General features: G+C 37.2%; 1 protein-coding gene across 2 annotated transcripts in view; it reads left to right on the forward strand.

The window, feature by feature from the left end:
• The window catches only part of FBXO3 (F-box protein 3), a 32,269-nt gene extending 16,684 nt beyond the window's left edge, over positions 1-15,585 (forward strand). Inside the window, exons 5-11 of one of the 2 annotated variants that reach the window (XM_004436843.3) lie at positions 1,032-1,236; positions 2,645-2,690; positions 5,146-5,230; positions 6,169-6,291; positions 7,602-7,717; positions 8,998-9,188; positions 14,441-15,585. In XM_004436843.3, coding sequence (XP_004436900.1) covers positions 1,032-1,236; positions 2,645-2,690; positions 5,146-5,230; positions 6,169-6,291; positions 7,602-7,717; positions 8,998-9,188; positions 14,441-14,614 — 940 coding nt within the window. In that variant the 3' untranslated portion in view covers positions 14,615-15,585. Of the gene's footprint in view, positions 1-1,031; positions 1,237-2,644; positions 2,691-5,145; positions 5,231-6,168; positions 6,292-7,601; positions 7,718-8,997; positions 9,189-11,347; positions 12,580-14,440 lie in introns of those variants that run through there. The other variant, XM_087423152.1, reaches the window with a different exon arrangement.
• Positions 15,586-17,683: the final 2,098 nt, after the last annotated feature.

Consider the following 17,683-nt stretch of genomic DNA (forward strand, 5'->3'; position numbering starts at 1 on the left):
AGAACTGACATGACAGACAGGTCATGAGTTTCACCCCAGGAGTTTTTATATGTCCACAGCCCAAACAGTGAGGCTTAGGGCAGGAATCTCATCAAGGACTGACACCTGTGTTGCTCCCGTGTGTGTGCAGTGAGATGAATTTAGACCCCACACTCCAAGTTTATGAAAATCTGGACAAGGTTTAGGCTGATGTCCATTTATACTGTCTGGTAGGACAGGGTAAGCTAAAGGTTGTATCAAGGTAAAGGTATCAGAATTTACCCCTTTAAACATCACATTAGTCATACACACATGTATAGCAAAACAGCAGCAAATCAGTAAATCATGGCAAGATAGATTCTTGAAAGCAATAAAACTTTTTCTTTTAAAAAGGCTGACATTTAGCATTATTCACTATAGCCAAGAAGTGGAAGCAACCTAAGTGTCCCTCGACTGATGATTGGATCAAGAAAATGTGGTATATATATACAATGGAATACTACTCAGCCATAAAAAAAGACAACATCGTCCCATTTGCAACAACATGGATGGGCCTGGAGGGTATTATGTTAAGTGAAATAGGCCAGAAAGAGAAAGACCAACACTGTATAATCTCACTCATACGTGGAATATAAACCAACACATGGACAGAGAAAACTGTATTGTGGTTACCAGGGGCAGTGGGGGTAGGGGGTGGGCACAGGGGGTGAAGGGAGACATATGTATGGTGATGGACAAACAAAAATGTACAACCCAAAATTTCACAATGTTAAAAACTGTTGAAGCATCAATAAAAAAATAAATAAATAAATAAAAAGGCTGACATTTAGACATTTTAGGCATTTAGGCTTTTAATTTAAATCAGAATCTTTCCAGTCAAGAGTTTGAGTTTATTATATAGAAATTGTAGTGTTTTTGGTGTTCTTGTTTTAGAATTGACATGTTAATCAGTCTTTGTTAAAGTCAGTGTGAACTTATTATTCATTAGAAAGGTGAAGCGCAGCTGTGTGGCGCTGTAGTCGATACAGTGTTTGAGTCTGTGTTCTCCTCAGGTTGTTGGGAAGCATGGCACTGTCTAATCACTATCGTTCTGAGGATTTGTTAGACGTCGATACGGCTGCTGGAGGCTTCCAGCAGAGGCAGGGGCTGAAGTACTGTCTCCCTCTAACTTTCTGCATACACACTGGTTTGAGTCAGTACATAGCGGTGGAAGCTGCAGAGGGCCGAAACAAACATGAAGTCTTCTACCAATGTCCGGTGAGTAGGAGTGTGCGTAATGATGCTTTAAGATGTACTGTGGTGAACGTGTAAATGTGTGCATTAGGGATTCTCAGGGTTGTGGAGTGGGGACAGAACATTATGCAATTTAATTATAGACCCATCTAACTAGAGGGCTGATACTCTGATATGATGGCGTGGAATGTGCAAAGAAAATTTTACCAGTGGACAGGCAGTGCAAACTATTGTACCTACAGAGGGAAAGCTGTGACTTGCATTAAGGCATTTTAAGTTTAAGGAAAACTAACAAACTTTTTGTTGAAGTAATTAATTATAATATACATTTCTATCTTAAAACATTTAGCTTTGGAACATTTGATTCAAGTTCTGAGTGCGGTAGAAACTTTTTAAACTCTTTTTTCAGTGAGTATTTGAGTTGTCGAAAAATGTAGATCCTTTTTAGGAGGCTTTTGTTATGATTTTAATGTAATCACAGAAAATGTCATGCTGTTTGGTTTCATACTTATTTCTTCAGTTCTCAGTAATCCCTTATCACAGAGCTTCTGCTTTCATTTTTGCCTGGGTGTGGACTTTTGACTTAAAAGAGGAATTTAAAATAGCAAATACTTTTCAGAGTTATCTGGGACATAAGACTCCATAAGACTCCGTTTAAAGAGCTTTCATAGCTTTTAGTGTTTTTCTAAGCATTTTCACATCTTTTATCTCATTTTTGACTTGATAACTCTGTAAGGTTGTAGGATGGTGGCTTGGTTCCTCCGTTTACGAAGAGAAGTCACTAACCTAGGATTGTTCGGGTCTCTTGACTCTGAATCCAAAGTCCTTTCTTCTAGGATAATAGGACATATATCTTCTTACCAACTTCTTAATTGTTTTCTTGAAGGATAATTTTTTAGTTCATTGTAATAGTAATAGCATTATATAAGTTTTAACTGTCATTGAGAAGTACCTGGCATTCTTCTAAGGACTTTGCAGGAGAGCCTAAATATAGAAGTCTTAAGAACAGGAACTGAAAAGTGTGAGGAATGTCCAAGTATTGGTTAGAGCACTTAAGTTTTTTTTTTTTTTTTTTGAGGGAGATTGGCCCTGTGCTAACATCTGTTGCCAATCTTCCTCTCTTTCTTTTTTCTCCCCAAAGCCCCAGTACATAGTTGTGTATCATAATTGTAGAGTTGTAGCTCTTCTATGTGGGATGCCGCCTCAGCATGGCTTGATGAGCAGTGAGTAGGTCCGCGCCCAGGATCCGAACCCAGGAACCCCAGGCCGCCAAAGCAGAATGCACGAACTTAACCACTACGCTGGGCCAGCCCCGCACTTAAGTTATTTTTACCTCTTTTGCCCTGTCTCTGGGAAGGGATACAGACCATGAACAATGAGAAATTAAGTAAAATGTATTTTTCTTAATTATAATATTCTTTTTCTCACTTAGGACCAAATGGCTCGGAATCCAGCTGCTATTGACATGTTTATCATAGGTAGGAGAAAAAAAGTCTTTTTCTCTTTTTCCTCCTGGTCCAAAAAATTAAGTTGGTGAAAACTTTTCAGTTACGTAATCGGTTGGCAATTTTATACTTGTATTTCTTAAGGCTTGCTGGTTTATAAGTATGCATCTAGGCTCTCATCAGAATAGCCCTTATACTTTGTGTGAATTTGGTTTCTATTTGGAAAAAAGCCATGCCCTATACAATCTTGTGCTCTTAGGACTCTGCTGTAGAACAGTGAAATGTATAGAATTGCTCTGAGGTTGTATATAGTTCCCTTACACGCACATGCATTTTCCATCAATCATATTAATACATAGTGAGCAATATAGATATAAAAACAACTTTAAACTTTTTCTCTTGGTGCCAGTGCTATAGTAAAATACGGGTAAGTCACGCTAGAGACCTCAAAGCAGCAGTCTTCAGAAACCAGTGTAAACTGGGCTTCATAAACTCCTTGGCACAACTCATTTTTCTTGGCCTTAAAAGGGTATTTCTTGTAGGATTTTGAGAACAATTCAGTAGGTATGCAAGTGTAACTCACCCCTTTGCTATTCATCCAGTCTTGTTTTGCTTAGATTTTGCTCACCTAAGAGAAGCTTCCTGACTCTCCATTCTGGTTTTTAAAGGCTTTTCTGGCACATATTAAAGATCCCCATAAATATACTAATAAACAGTGAAGGGGCCTTGCATTTTAATTATATCTCCTAAGTGGAACCTTGAGCAGAGTATAAGCCTCCATTTGTTCCATACTATGGCACATTCCAGATTTGTAGTATACTTCACCATATCAAGAAGCTCTCGCCCTTGCATAGGAGATTGTAAGAAGTTTTTAAATGTAGCCCCTAGCTTTCAGCTCGCCCTGATCCATGTGGTCCCTGGTCTCTAAATTGAGCATGCGTTGGGGGTTATGCCCTGCTCATTGCCCTTGGGCACCTTTGCGTGGTGCACGCTTTCAGAGAGGATCGTCCTGGCTCTTGGGCTAGTGGTTCATACACTGAAGGCTGCCTGAGCTCTGTGGTAGGCAGCCCACTAGGCTCTAGGAGTTTCTTACTCCTAGTTTAGTGCTGGTCTGACATGGTGGGGAAGACCCCACCACTACAGCGGAGTAGTAAGGTCTAATAATACTATTCTGGTAGCTGGGATTGCTCCTAGCATGAGAGAGCAAAGCAAAAGATTTGAGATGCACTGAGAAGGGATGAGGTGGGAGGTTAGTGCTGGGAGGAAGGATAAGAAAGCACCTTCCTTTAAGCTACCTTGATAAAACCCCAATACTATCAGGAGACTCCAAGACATGGGCTCACTTTAAAAGGTAAACTTCCTTAGAACATGTAAGGTACATCTTGATTCAACTACGTTTGACTTGCTTGGATTTTTGGTAAGACACAAGGTGGAATCTCCTGGTGTTCAGTGCATTATTAATAGATATTTAAGAGAACTGGAATCTATTGTCAGATAAGTTTAGTAGTGAAGATTGCATAGAAAATTCTGTCCTCATTTTAAAGGAGACACTTTGGTATGTATTGTAATAAATTAAGGTACACTAAAATACACCATGCCAAATTCTTTTTTATATAAACCATAAGAAATTTATTTTTTTCTTACATAAGATTTTATTCCATGAAATATACAAAGTGATTTTTTAAACTCTACAGGGAAATTAACTAGTTCTAAAAACATAAAATTGGACCTTCTGTGAATTTTAATGACATTATTCATGTGGCTCCTTACTATCTTGCTCAAAGTGGATAGATGATCAGTGATCATTTGAATACAATAACATTTAATAAATAAAGAGTCAGAATGGGCCATTAATAGACATTGAGAAATGAACCAACTACTGTAGTTTACCTTCCCTCAGTTGATGCCTTTAAAATTTTAAAGCATATACCCTCAGACCCAAGCTCAAATTCTATCTACTATCATTCCCTAAATAGAATGATAAGTAAATACTATAAATTTAGCATCTGACATTCAGTGTGGCAGAGTGCAGGAACTGGGTTAATAGAAGATTACAAAGAAATTCATTGAATAACATTGATTAAGGGACTCATATGTGTAGGCACTGAGATATATTAACAAGAGATATGTGGGTCTGCGAAAGTTGTGTTGTATCACCTAGACGGGGCAAACATAATTCATGTAAATATGCATTATTGATCCAGTCACTAGATCATGGGTGTCTGGTCTGGACTGGCCTTGGAGCTGGTCACTGAGCATATGGGAACCACTATGCATTTGAACCTGCAGTGGTGGACCTAGACTACTTTGGAATTGGCCTGATGCCCAGAACTCTGTCTGCAGTGCCACTCGCTCTTAGATGTCCAGACTGAGCCTGGCTTCTGCCAGACGTGGCTGTATCTCCTAAATTATGGTTTCCTTGTTTCCTGTATAGACTGTACAAAAACTATTTGTCCTTTTCTTTTTTCCCCCCCTTCCTGGTTTATAGGTGCTACTTTTACTGACTGGTTTACTTCTTATGTCAACAATGTTGTGTCAGGTGGCTTCCCCATCATCAGAGATCAAATTTTCAGGTATTTCACTTGGGACTTTTTGGATTCAGATGATTATAAATTAGAAAAAACCATCAGTTACAGATCATAGACATGAAGTTTCCAAGAAGGTTAATAACAGAACCACTCATTATCTTAATTAAATCTCACTATTTTATTCTCACTTTAAAGCCACATCCAAACACTTGAACAGCCAGTATTTTTCTTACCTAAGAGAATCAAGAGAGAAAACTGATTTTGATTTAGAAGTTATGGCTTTATAGTATCTTAGTTTCTTTTTATGTATAGTTTCTTTTTGGTAAAAAACAGATGTTTGCTGATTAATAGATTTATTATGAATAGCAAGTCTCAGTAGCTGTTAACTCCTGGCAGATATTACTTATTATCTCTAAATAGAACATCAGGTATTATAGATAGTATTAGAGGTAATATTTTGGTTCCCAGTAGCCTGGTTGGCAGAAATGGTAGATCAGTTATACATTAGGAATAACATACTAACACATTTTATTGTCGGAGCCACTGTTGATAGGGTATAGCTGGGTTTTAAGATGTCCCAGAAGTTTCCTTAGCTCTGAAAACTGAGATAAGCTCTTGTTAGTTTCCAGGTTAATTACTGAATTGTTATTTGAACCACTGATTATTGAACCTTGACTGCTGTCCTTACTGATCCAGAGTCTTCAAGGTTTTCTAATTGTAATTTCTAGTTTTTTCCTAAGCTTAATAGGACTATACCTTTAAGGTCCCAAATATGATTTAAATCATATTTACATATAAACAATATATTTACATATAATTTACTTATAAACAATTTACATTTACATTTACAAAATAATTTACATATAATTTACATATAAACAATAAGTAAAGTATAACCTATTTTGCATTGTATCTTTAAATCTTTTATCTTACAAAATTGAAGCTAGTTGATTAAAAAATGTTTAATTTTTTAAATTACCTAGATATGTTCATGATCCAGAGTGTGTAGCAACAACGGGGGATATTACAGTTTCTGTTTCCACGTCGTTTCTGCCAGAACTTAGCTCTGTCCATCCACCCCACTATTTCTTCACATACCGAATCAGGTGAGAATTGTAAATGGGGTCGCCTTTCAGTTAACAGTGGGATGTAGCCTATGGATGTGTTGTTATTGCCCCATCAGACATGATACATGGCAGCTTCTTGCTGAAGTCTGGAAGAAGGTGGATAACAAAAAATTTTCTGTGATACAGTGTTTGTAAAGTACCTCGAGTTTATATTAACCTCTAAGTTATTTCTCGCAAATATACTGTGTTTAAAGTATTGTGCCAGGTACTTGGCAAGGTAGACCACTAAGTTGTAATCATCAGGAAAGCTCTATGTTAGAGTTGTGATGCGTTCTAGAAGCTATCAAATTGCCCAAGATAAAACCGTGCATGTTAAGTTTCACCTGGTCTTTCTATATTCAGGTAAAAGTCTAATAAATGTTTATTGAGTACTGCCTGTATATCAGACATGGTGTTAATCATTGCATGTGGTTAAATAAAAAACAAATACTGAATTCACTTTAATTAGCAGTACTCTGTGCTGTGACAGAAAGATAACTCATTGCTCTAAGGGATTCAGGATATTTTGTTTTTAGATATTTTTTATATATTTTATATGTTATACATATTTTAAAAATACATATACGTGCATATATACATACTGGAAGTATTTTAGTAATGTATACTTACCAGGAAGCATCCTAGGATTTTGGTATTACGTGTAGCCTTTGATATATCCAGTTACACATGTACAGGTATTTGTTGTTTTAATTGTTTAATTCAGATCCTGCCTAGGATTGAGACATGCTTTAAATAATAACACCTACATGTGCTTATAGGGTACTCAAAATGAAAATAGGAGACAACAAGTTTCTTAGAGAAAGAGAGGAAATAATAGTATTGGGACACAGAGTCAGAGTCTAATCCCAGTAACTGACTAGTGACATTTTGCTTTGTACTTTCTAGAAGTTAATGGAAGAAAGAGAAAAGAGTTGCATAGCCTTGTTGTGAAAAAAGACTTATCAGTGTTTTAGAACAGACGTTTTTCACGGCACTATATTCTAGAAAGCATTTCCCACACTCATCTTTACTTGAATAGCAAAAGATTGTTGTCACCCTTGTGTTTATGAATTTGTACATTGCCTTTTCCACTGTTGATTCTCACTGAAAGGCAAGCGTGTCAGTTGAATGAAAGCATTTCTGTAGGGGAGTCAAGTAATCAGGCCAAAATCTTTGAGAACTTACAGAAATAGATGGGTAACACAGACTTTGGGTTGGGTTTCTTAATTTCCTTTGGAAATTCTTTTCATAGTCTTAGACCAAACATTGTAGCTCTTGAGCAAAAGAAACAGATTCCATTCTTTCTCCAGGATTGAAATGTCAAAAGACGCGCTTCCAGAGAAGGCTTGTCAGTTGGACAGTCGCTATTGGAGAATAACAAATGCTAAAGGTGATGTAGAAGAAGTTCAAGGACCTGGAGTAGTCGGTACGTAACCCAAGTTTTGGGTTTATCCATCAGTTACCTCTGCGACATTTTGGAGAGCATTTATGTGACACGCAGCTTGGAAAATGGATGATGTAGTTAGTGATAAGACTGCATCTTCAGTAGCTGTGTTTACAAACGTGAAAGATATCATAGATTCTGGCCTTCTAACTACAATACTTTGTGTCATAAATATAATGTGTAAAGGTCATTATCCTGTCAGTTTGGTACCTTAAACATGAACTTGTCTAAAATGATAGCAAAATCAATTATTTAGGGATTGATTTTCCACTTTGTGGATCACCTGGGTTCCTTGCTTTTCCTTCTTAAGTTCTTTATTTTTTTTTAGCTAGATTTATTATCATATTCTGTAGGGTTACAAGCAGAGGGCAAAAATAGAAAATAAATTTCATATTGGTCACCTTTTTGAAATTTGGGGGGAAATGTTAAAATTAATAGCACAGATTTTTATTTGTGGATTTCAGTCATCTTTAGCTCTGATTACCATTGACATTCAGCTTTTTAAGAGATTATGATTTTCTTAAGTTTCTCAACCCTCAGATTCTTTAGTTTTTGTATGTATGCTTCAGGAAAATAACATATTATTTAAGCTATGTACTTCTGTTGCCAATCCTAAGTATATGCAGAATTCAGTTTAAAGTTGTTCTAATTCATTGCCACGAATAGACTCATGTTCTACATGTTTATTTAAGGAACTTTTCCTGGATATATTTGAGGATCTAATGCTAAGGAATTTTACGAAAGCTGTAATTCTGTTTCTCTTTGGTCCATTGGTGTAAGACCTCTCCCTTGTGACTGCCATCTCATCTGGCCTAAATGCTGAGGATGCATTGTCAGAGTTTTATGTTTTAGTCTCCTGCTACTTTTAAACATTTAGATTACCCTTATCTCTGTTTGAACTAGTGTCCAACTGTGACACTTTTTATTACTCATGTCTTAAGGATGGTGTCTTCCATGCCTCAAAGCATTTTGAAAAGAAAATATTCCTATTTTGTTTTGTTTTATTTTACTAGATATTCTTCCCCATCCCCCACACACACTATAGAGAATTAGGGGAATACAAAAGAAAAGTCAAGAGGAATAAAATACTCACTTTTATAATACCATACCTTTTAACATTTTGTTATATTTCCTTTTAGATTTTTTTCTAATTGTGCATTTACTTTAACATAGTTTACATAATCCCGTAGAGGACATATCTTATTTGCTATAGTGAGGAACTGAATTTTATACTATGATTATTATCACTGTTTTCTCTGCAGGTGAATTTCCAATCATCAGCCCAGGTCGGGTATATGAATACACAAGTTGTACCACATTTTCTACAACATCAGGATATATGGAAGGATATTATACCTTCCATTTTCTTTACTTTAAAGACAAGATCTTTAATGTCGCCATTCCCCGATTCCATATGGCATGTCCGACGTTCAGGGTGTCTATAGCCCGATTGGTGAGTTAAATTTTCCTCTGGGGCTGATTTACATGACAGTAGAATTAACTCCACAGAGGGCTTTTGTTAATTAGCCAGACAGATTGTTTATAAATGGTTCCAGAGAACTCTAGAGATTGTGAGGAAGTATCATCGGGGGGCCATGTCAATATGTTGGGGGAGGTAGACAATAAGTAAGCTAGACTCTATATACTTCAGTCAGAGTAACTCTATTGTTATCTGTTTTTCGTTTGTTTTTGTTTGTTTTCAATAGATGTCATTTTTTGAGCAGTTTTATATTCACAGAAAATTGAGCAGAAGGTACAGAGATTTCCTAAATACTTCCTATCCGCACACATGCATTCCCTCATTATCAATATCTCCTACCAAGTGATACCTTTGTTACAACTGATGAACCTACATTAGCACATCATAATGACCCAGAGTCCCTAGTTTACATTAGGGTTCACTCTTGGTGGTGTACATTCTATGGGTTTGGACTAATGTATAATGACATGTATCCACCATTATAGTATCACAGAGAGTAGTTATTGGTTTCAGAGGTTCAGCCTCTTTTCCACTGTTTTCAAAAACAATTCTGTGGCCTAATGAGAAACACCACACTAGACCAGTTAGAATAGGCTTTATTTTATTTCATTAAGACTGGGAAAACAATTTCTTACAGTGTTTTTGCTAAAACTCCCAATTTTGTAAAATAATACAAATATCTTATGGAGTTCATTACAAAGAGGATGTAATGGGTAGACTTGTACTTTAGTAGTCTGTCTTTGGGATCATTTCCTAAGTCAAGTAGGTATATTTTTAAAATCTTGCTTTGAGGGTTACCTTATGACAAATGTAGCAGTAACCCAATCTTATGGGCTATAAAATGATTGAAGAGAATTATGAAGCTCCAGTTATACAATAGGAATAAAATATGAATTTTATGCCTGGAATGTAATTGACCTGCAGGCATTGAATGTTCAGAAAGTGCTTCTGGCTCATGGGATGACCCTAATGGGTGGGTCTAAAATAAGTCTGGGAGGATGGACATGATGTTAATCTGACCCAGAGCTGACACATTCCCAGCTCCAGTTTGGAAAAAGAAGGATGATGATGAGACTTGAGGCCATTATACTTGTGGTGTGTCTGGTGAAAAGGATCTACAGTCCGGGTTTGGAAGTGAAGTTAAGCTTCCCTCCCAGTGGAGGAATGCTTTCTACTGCATATTTCTAGTACTAGGAATGTGCTACTTCCTGTAACAGTCTTCCATTTTTGACTAACCCAATTTCTGTAGGAGATTGGTACCATCTTACCCTTAAATGTGTGATGCAAGCCATGTGGCTGTGGAGTTCTCTTTGTGGGAAAGTTTTGAAATATGAATTTAATTTCTTTAATATTCATATTTTCTTCGTTTCACTTTTGTTAATTTGTGTCTTTCAAGGGATTTGTCCATTTTGTCTAAATGTTGAATTTATTGGCATAAATTTATACACAGTATTCCCTCGATACCTTTTTAATGTCTGCAAGAACTATAGTCATATTGTCCTCTTTTGTTCTTCATGTTGGTAATTTTTATCTTCCCTTTTGTTGATCAGTTTAGCTGGGGGGTTCCATTTAAAGGAGCAACTTTTGGTTTCACTGATTTTCTCTATTGTTTGGTCATTTTCATTGATTTCTGCAGTTACCTTTATTTCTCTCCTCCTATTTACTTTGGGTTTAATTTTCCTTTTTTCTAGCTTCTTAAGGTGGTTCAGATTATTGATTTTAGACTTTTCTTCTCTCTAAGCACTGTTTTAGCTGCATTTTACAAATTTTGATCTGTGTGTTTTCATTAACATTTAGTTCAAAATAGTCTCAGATTTCCCTTGTAATTTAGTTTTGATCTATGACTTTTCTAGAAATGTGTTAATTTCCAAATATTGGAGATTTTCCAGTTAACTTTTGGTTGTTGATTTCTAATTTTGTTATGGTTAGAGAAATCAGTCTAATTTCAATCCTTTTAAATGTTTTATGGCCCAGCATTATGATCTGTCTTGGTAAGTAATCCTTTTACATTTGAAAAGCTTGTATATTCTGTATTTGGGGGAATATTATTCTATAAATGACAGGTCAAATTGGTTGACTGTTTCAAGTCTTCTGTATATTTACTGATTTTTTTTTTTGTCTTTTGTTCTCAGAGAGATGATTGTTGAAATCTCCAACTATAATTACGGTTTTGTCGATTTCTCAATTAATGTCAGATTTTCTTCATGTATTTGAAGCTCTGTGATTATATGCAAATATCTGCAAATATGCTTAGGATTGTTAAGTCTTTTTAAAGAAGTGCTTCTTGTATTGTCATGAAATCTCTATCTCTGATAACATTCCTTGTCCTAAAGTTGCTAACGTTCCTGACCTAAATTGTAAAGAGTGTTGAGGTTTGTTTGGGCAGGCAGTTAAGGTACTGTTGGGTCAGCATGATACTGTTGAGGCTTGTTTTATTGTTTGTTAGGGTGGGTATAAAGTAGTCTTTACTTAAGGACAGTAGTTCTCAAACTTTTTGGTCTTATGATGCCCTTAAGCTCTTAAAAACTGAGACGTTTTATAACATTTACTTAATCCTTTTTTAAAGTTTTAAAATTTATAATTTTAAATTACAATAATAAACTCATTACATGTTCAACTCTCTTTTACTTATGTTCTTAATTGAGAGTTTTAGTTTCCTCCCAACCACAAGTAAGCATATAAAATCTTGACCTGCCTGTGTCAAATGTTCACTCTCTCAAAGATGAGCAATCAATAAAAAGAAATGAGAATTCTGGACTTCTTTCTAATCGACATGAAGAGGCAGTGGGATTGTGTTTGTATTGTACTTGCTGTTGAAATATTTGCTTTCTTGATAGGGAAGCTGAATTGTTCTCCTGTTTTGTCCTTTAACCATATGATAATTATTGTACTTAATACTTCCTTGTGCATTATGCTTTGAATGCCACTATAAAGTATACTTTCGGTTGGTCTTAAGCCTCTTCTTGGTCTGGGTGGTTTGTTGATTGGGGACGCTTCAGAGGCTCCTGCTGCTGCTCTATTTCCGTCCTTGTCTGTGTTCTTCCTCCCATCTGTTGGGGTATGTACACTTCTGAGGGCATCAGCAGGCTCCCTCCTTAGCCACATTGATTTCTTTAACAGTTTGTCTGTTTTTCTTCTTCATTAAGATAATTGATAATCATACATCCTGGATTTAATGTTTTAGAATTTTCTAAGCCTTCCCCCTCCCCTGCTTTTGGACCTTCTGCTGAGTTATAAAGTCTTCATTCCCTAGATTAAAAAAAATCAAAAGATAAAAATAATGGAATGTCTTACGTCATATTTATGTATATTTTCTCTGATTGTTATTATTGTTATAATAAATCGTGATAATTCCTTTGACAGATCCTAAAGGACAATTTTTTTCTCTCACATTAATTAATTTGCTTGCTCAACAAATATTTACCTAGCAGGTGCTGGGGAAAATACACTGAACGATACAATCAAAAGCTCTTTTTGTTTTTGGGGATGTAATGTGCAGCATGGCAACTATAGTTAATACTGTATTGCATATTTGAAAGTTGCTAAGAGAGTAAAGCTTATAAGTTTTTGTGAGAAGAAGAATAAAATTCTGTAACTATGTGTAGTGACAGATGTTAACTAGACATTGTGGTGATCATTTTGTAACATACAAATATCGAATCATTATATTGTATACCTGAAACTAATATAATGTATGTCAATTATACTTCAATAAAAAAGAAAAGAAGTAGAAAGTTGAGGAGATAAAAAATCTCTGCCTTGGAATTTACATTGTAGTATGAAGACACAAAGTGTAGCAAATAAACACTATGTACTTATGTCAAGCAGTAATAAGTGCTCTGGAGAAAAATCAGAGTAAAGGGGATAAGGAGTGTCCTGTTTGGTTGTTCTGATTTAAAGATGTGTCAGGGAAGGCCTCAATGACATCTGAGTTGAGACTTCAAAAAAGTAGAGGAAGCCAGGTGGATATGTGGGAGAAGGCTGTTGCAGGCAAAAGAATAGCAGGTGCAAAGGCCCTGAACCACTGATGTGCTTGGTCTGTTTGAAGAGCTGCAGGGAGGCCAGTGTAGCCGAGTGTAGTGACCAGAGGAGAGTGGTTAGAGGTGAGATCAGGGGGGTCAAGGGGTACTGGACAGGTAATGCCGGAAAAGCTTCATCATGGAAGGACTTTTGCTAACATCACAACCCAAGTTTCTCAAAACTTCCCACATTACCAGCTAGGTCCTCCTTGTGTTCAGATCTCTGTCCACTATAGCAACTCCTCTCATTGGGTCTTCAAATGTATGAGAACACATTGACAGCAGAGTTAAGTCAAGACTTGATCAGACACTGCTTAAGCAGAATTGAAGTTTCCAAGAGATGTTCATGTTGCATGTTCAACATCACTACTGCCCTGAGAGCCTTCAACAAGTTAATTTCACAGTAGAGGCTACCGATGGCAGTTGAATTGAAATGGTGTGTCTTTACAGTAGGAGCTCAATGCAAATATCAGACCTCTTGTTGACAGTACATAAAAGTTACCAGTAGAGGTCATACCTTATTGCTGTTTTCACATCCTCTTTTCTATAAGCATATATATTAATAAAGAATTGTTACTTAACACACAAATATGATAAATTCAGTAAAATTATATCTTGGGTTGTTAGGAATGATCTGTTTGCTACCTCGTAAATTATCAACTACCATGTAAATTATCAACTACCATATAAAAAATAAGTATTAATGAAATATATTTACCATGAAGACCACATTGAACATTTTTATTTTTTATTTTTTTATTTATTTTTGAGGAAGATTAGCCCTGAGCTAACATCTGTTGCCAATCCTCCTCTTTTTTGCTGAGGAAGATTGGTCCTGGGCTAACATCCGTGCCCATCTTCCTCTACTTAATACGGGACGCCACCACAGCATGGCTTGATAAGCTGTGCGTCAGTGCGTACCCAGGATCTGAACCTGTGAACCCTGGGCCACCGAACCGGAACGCCCACACTTAACTGCTGCGCTACCAGGCCAGCCCTGCATTGAGCATTTTGAAACGTATGATAGAATATGCACTCTAGAATCTTGCATCAGCACGTGCATTATGAAAATGCACCGTTCGAGTCTATAAAAATTCATATTTTGGCATGTCTGGTTGTTTAGATTCCAGATAAATGAGAATTTGCATTAAGTAAGTATTAAAAACTGATGGAAGTTCTTATCAAAAGATTGTTTTCTCTTTCAAGGAAATGGGTCCTGATGAATATGAAGAGATGGAAGAAGAAGAGGAGGAGGAGGAGGAGGAAGACGATGACGATTCAGCAGATATGGACGAGTCTGATGAAGATGAGGAGGAGGAGAGACGCAGGAGAGTCTTTGATGTTCCCATTCGCAGACGGCGCTGCTCACGCCTTTTTTAGCAAGCCTCTGCTGATGGAAGCACCGGGATGAGTCCAGTTTGTTAAATAGATTTCTCGATAATGTAAATAAATTGTTCTCAGCATATAGCAGGAAAATTAGCATGAAACATTGTTCCAGGCCCTGGGTTCTATGCGACACTACATTAGGAATTGGATGGTTTTGATTTGCTTTGTGTTTTTGAGGTAGAGGAGGAAATGGGAACTTTTTTTTTCTCTTCTAGAAGTCATTGGTGGACTAGTTCTCTAGCTAAGCAATAGACATTTCTTTGTTTTAAAATATTTTATACTTATAAAAATAGGGAAATGGGAGGGAGTTGTTTTGAATAAGGATTTAAAATGTAGCAGAAATACCTACACAAGGATGGAGAGAAACTCTGTGACTGGATGATTCTGTGAAAAGACCTCTTAAGTTGTGACTTATTTAGAAATGAACAGAATTTGTAATTAGGCTAATCCATTTAGTGATTCCTATATATTTTGTACTCGCAGGGAACTAATTGACTAAATAGCTTGACTGCTAGTTGTTGGTCCTTTCTTAGACAATCTGTCCTTGAATTTAAAGTCTTTATCATTATGACCTTGACCCTGCATTTAGTCTTTAACTCTACCAACCTTGAATTTAATTTAAAATCTTCAACAACCTTGAATTTAATTTTGATGTCTTTAGCACTATGACCTTTATCATATTGTTCACAGATGCATCATTTTTGAAATGTGTGTAAAAGTATGTATTGTGTTGTTTATTAACAAAAGCTTCTTGACAATGTCTCATGTAGTCTAAATTTGTAAATACTGCTTCTGTTTTGTTTCTCCTTTATACACTTGACTAACTTTGTGATAAGTGACATGAATTTTATGTTAAGTATGTTTTCCTGAAACATGGATTTTTTTCTAATTATATAATTCAGAATTTGAAATGAAATCCTCCAAGTGTCAAAAACTCACATTTTAAAAACAAACTTTGGTTCCGATCCTGTATTGTGTGTAATTGCCTATTTTCCATAAACTAATATTAGTAAGCTTTTGCTCTTAAGAATGAAGATGAGATCAAAACTCCTTGGCCTGTTGCCCATTTAGAGTCATTTCCTGGCTTTTACTATATCCTGTCCTGTGCTCTGCCTTCCATTTTCCCAAGAACAGTGCTTTTGTAGGGAAGCTGTAGGAAGAGGGAGGTGCAGACAGGGTTGGGCAGCTGCCATCAGGGATCACAAAGGTAAACTCACCCTTTCGTATTGGCATACGTCAAAATGTTCTGAAATGGACTAACGATTTTTCCTGCTTATTTTTTTAATAGAGTATTATCAGCATACCACATTCTTCTGTTATGCCCATCTCTCTGTTTTTTAATCAATCCACTGATTTTTCGAAAAAAAAACTTTCCTAATAAAACAATAATTTAAATAATGTTGCAAGTTAAAGCTGGCCCCAGGATTTCTTGCAATTCTTTACCTCTCTTTTCCAGATAACCCCCCTCTCAGGTCCTGGAGTACTCCTGACGCCCCCGTCTCCCCGCAGCTCCATCCAGCCCTTGCTCCTCAGGATGCTTCAGGTTTGCTCCTCCTCTCATCAAACTCCACATTCTCTTAGTATGTTGAATGAATAACGTCTAGCTCATACCAGGGTGTGATTGATGACTGATGTTTTATTTCATTGGCAAGAATGTATATTCACACACAAAGGGATCTCACAGTCGGTCAGACTATGCTTTTGGTGGAGTGAAGGCCATTTCTGGCTCTGAGGTCCCTTGCGAACACCACTTATCTTTTACTCAGAGGTAACTAGTTCAGGGCTGATATGGTGGCCCAATAGTGTCAACGTTTCAGATTCCTTCCATCTTTCTGTTCTGCCATCCCTAGCACGAGACTTCAATGTTAAAGGTCACCTAATGGTTGCAAGATGGCAGCTGCAGTCATATTGTATTCCGGGAAGGATGATGAGAAAGGGGAAAAATTAAATAGAAAAATAAAAAGTCACATAAGGCTGGAGAGGTAAGCCAGCCAGGTCTTCAGCAGTCATGTGGAGGATAGGTGGAGAAGGGGCAGGGCATGCAGGAATTAACCTGGGCAACATGGAGACCTGGTCAGAAGGAATTGTAATGGCCCAAGGAAGACATGCTACAGGCCTGAATTAGGGCAGCAGTAGTATGAGTAGAGTGAAGAGAAGAAATTGAGATATCTAAATCATGAAGTAGGCAGGAGTTGGTGATTAGATGTGAGGGAGTGGAAGAAATCAAAGTTGATTCCCAGGTTTCTGGGTCCCTTTATGAAAAAATAGCAGGAAAAGCATTTGAACAATGGAGATGAATTGAGATTTGGACACGTTTTGAGTTCAAGATGCCTGTGGTACATATAGGTGGAGATGTCCAGCAGTCAGTTGGGTATGAATATGAAGATCGAGGAAGCAGTCAGGACTGGAGAATAAAGATTTTCAAATCCTCTGCAAATATCCACATCTCTAAGGTAAAACAAAGTGGATGCGCTACAGTCTCCCAGGGAGCACACATAGCCAAGGTTCTCCATCCAACCCAGGCAACACCAGATTATGAGTGGTTAGGGGAACAGATGAGAGGATGGCACAAAAAGACCAGGCAGGGTTCTGCTCTGCTGTATACAGGGTCGCTAGGGGTCGGAATCGACCGGACGGCACTAACAACAACCGAGTGGAAAAGAATCTCAAGACTGAAAGGTCAAGGAACTGGAAGCAAAACCAGAAGAGAGTGCCATCTCAGGATCCAAGAGAGCTTCAAGCAGGGAACAGCTAATAGGATGCATATAAGATAACGCATGTGAAAGGGCTCTTAAGCCATCACAGGAAATACGCTTGGTAGCTGTTTTAAGCAGACACACTTTAAATATCACAGCAAGTCCTGATTTGAGACTCTCATTTGTATAGAGGAACCCCAGGATCTGGGCACCACCAGATGAGACTTATTCCCTGCCATTCCCAAGCCATCAGAGGATCCTGGTAGGGGCACATGTCATAATCAGTTATCACATGATATCCCCTGCTTGAATTTTATCTCATTCGTTCTTCCCCTCCCGAGTCAGCACAAGCAGCCCTGAGATGCAA

The sequence above is a fragment of the Ceratotherium simum genome, chromosome 34 (genome assembly GCF_057802395.1).
Source record: "Ceratotherium simum simum isolate JZ-2026a chromosome 34, ASM5780239v1, whole genome shotgun sequence".
Lineage (NCBI taxonomy): Eukaryota > Metazoa > Chordata > Mammalia > Perissodactyla > Rhinocerotidae > Ceratotherium > Ceratotherium simum.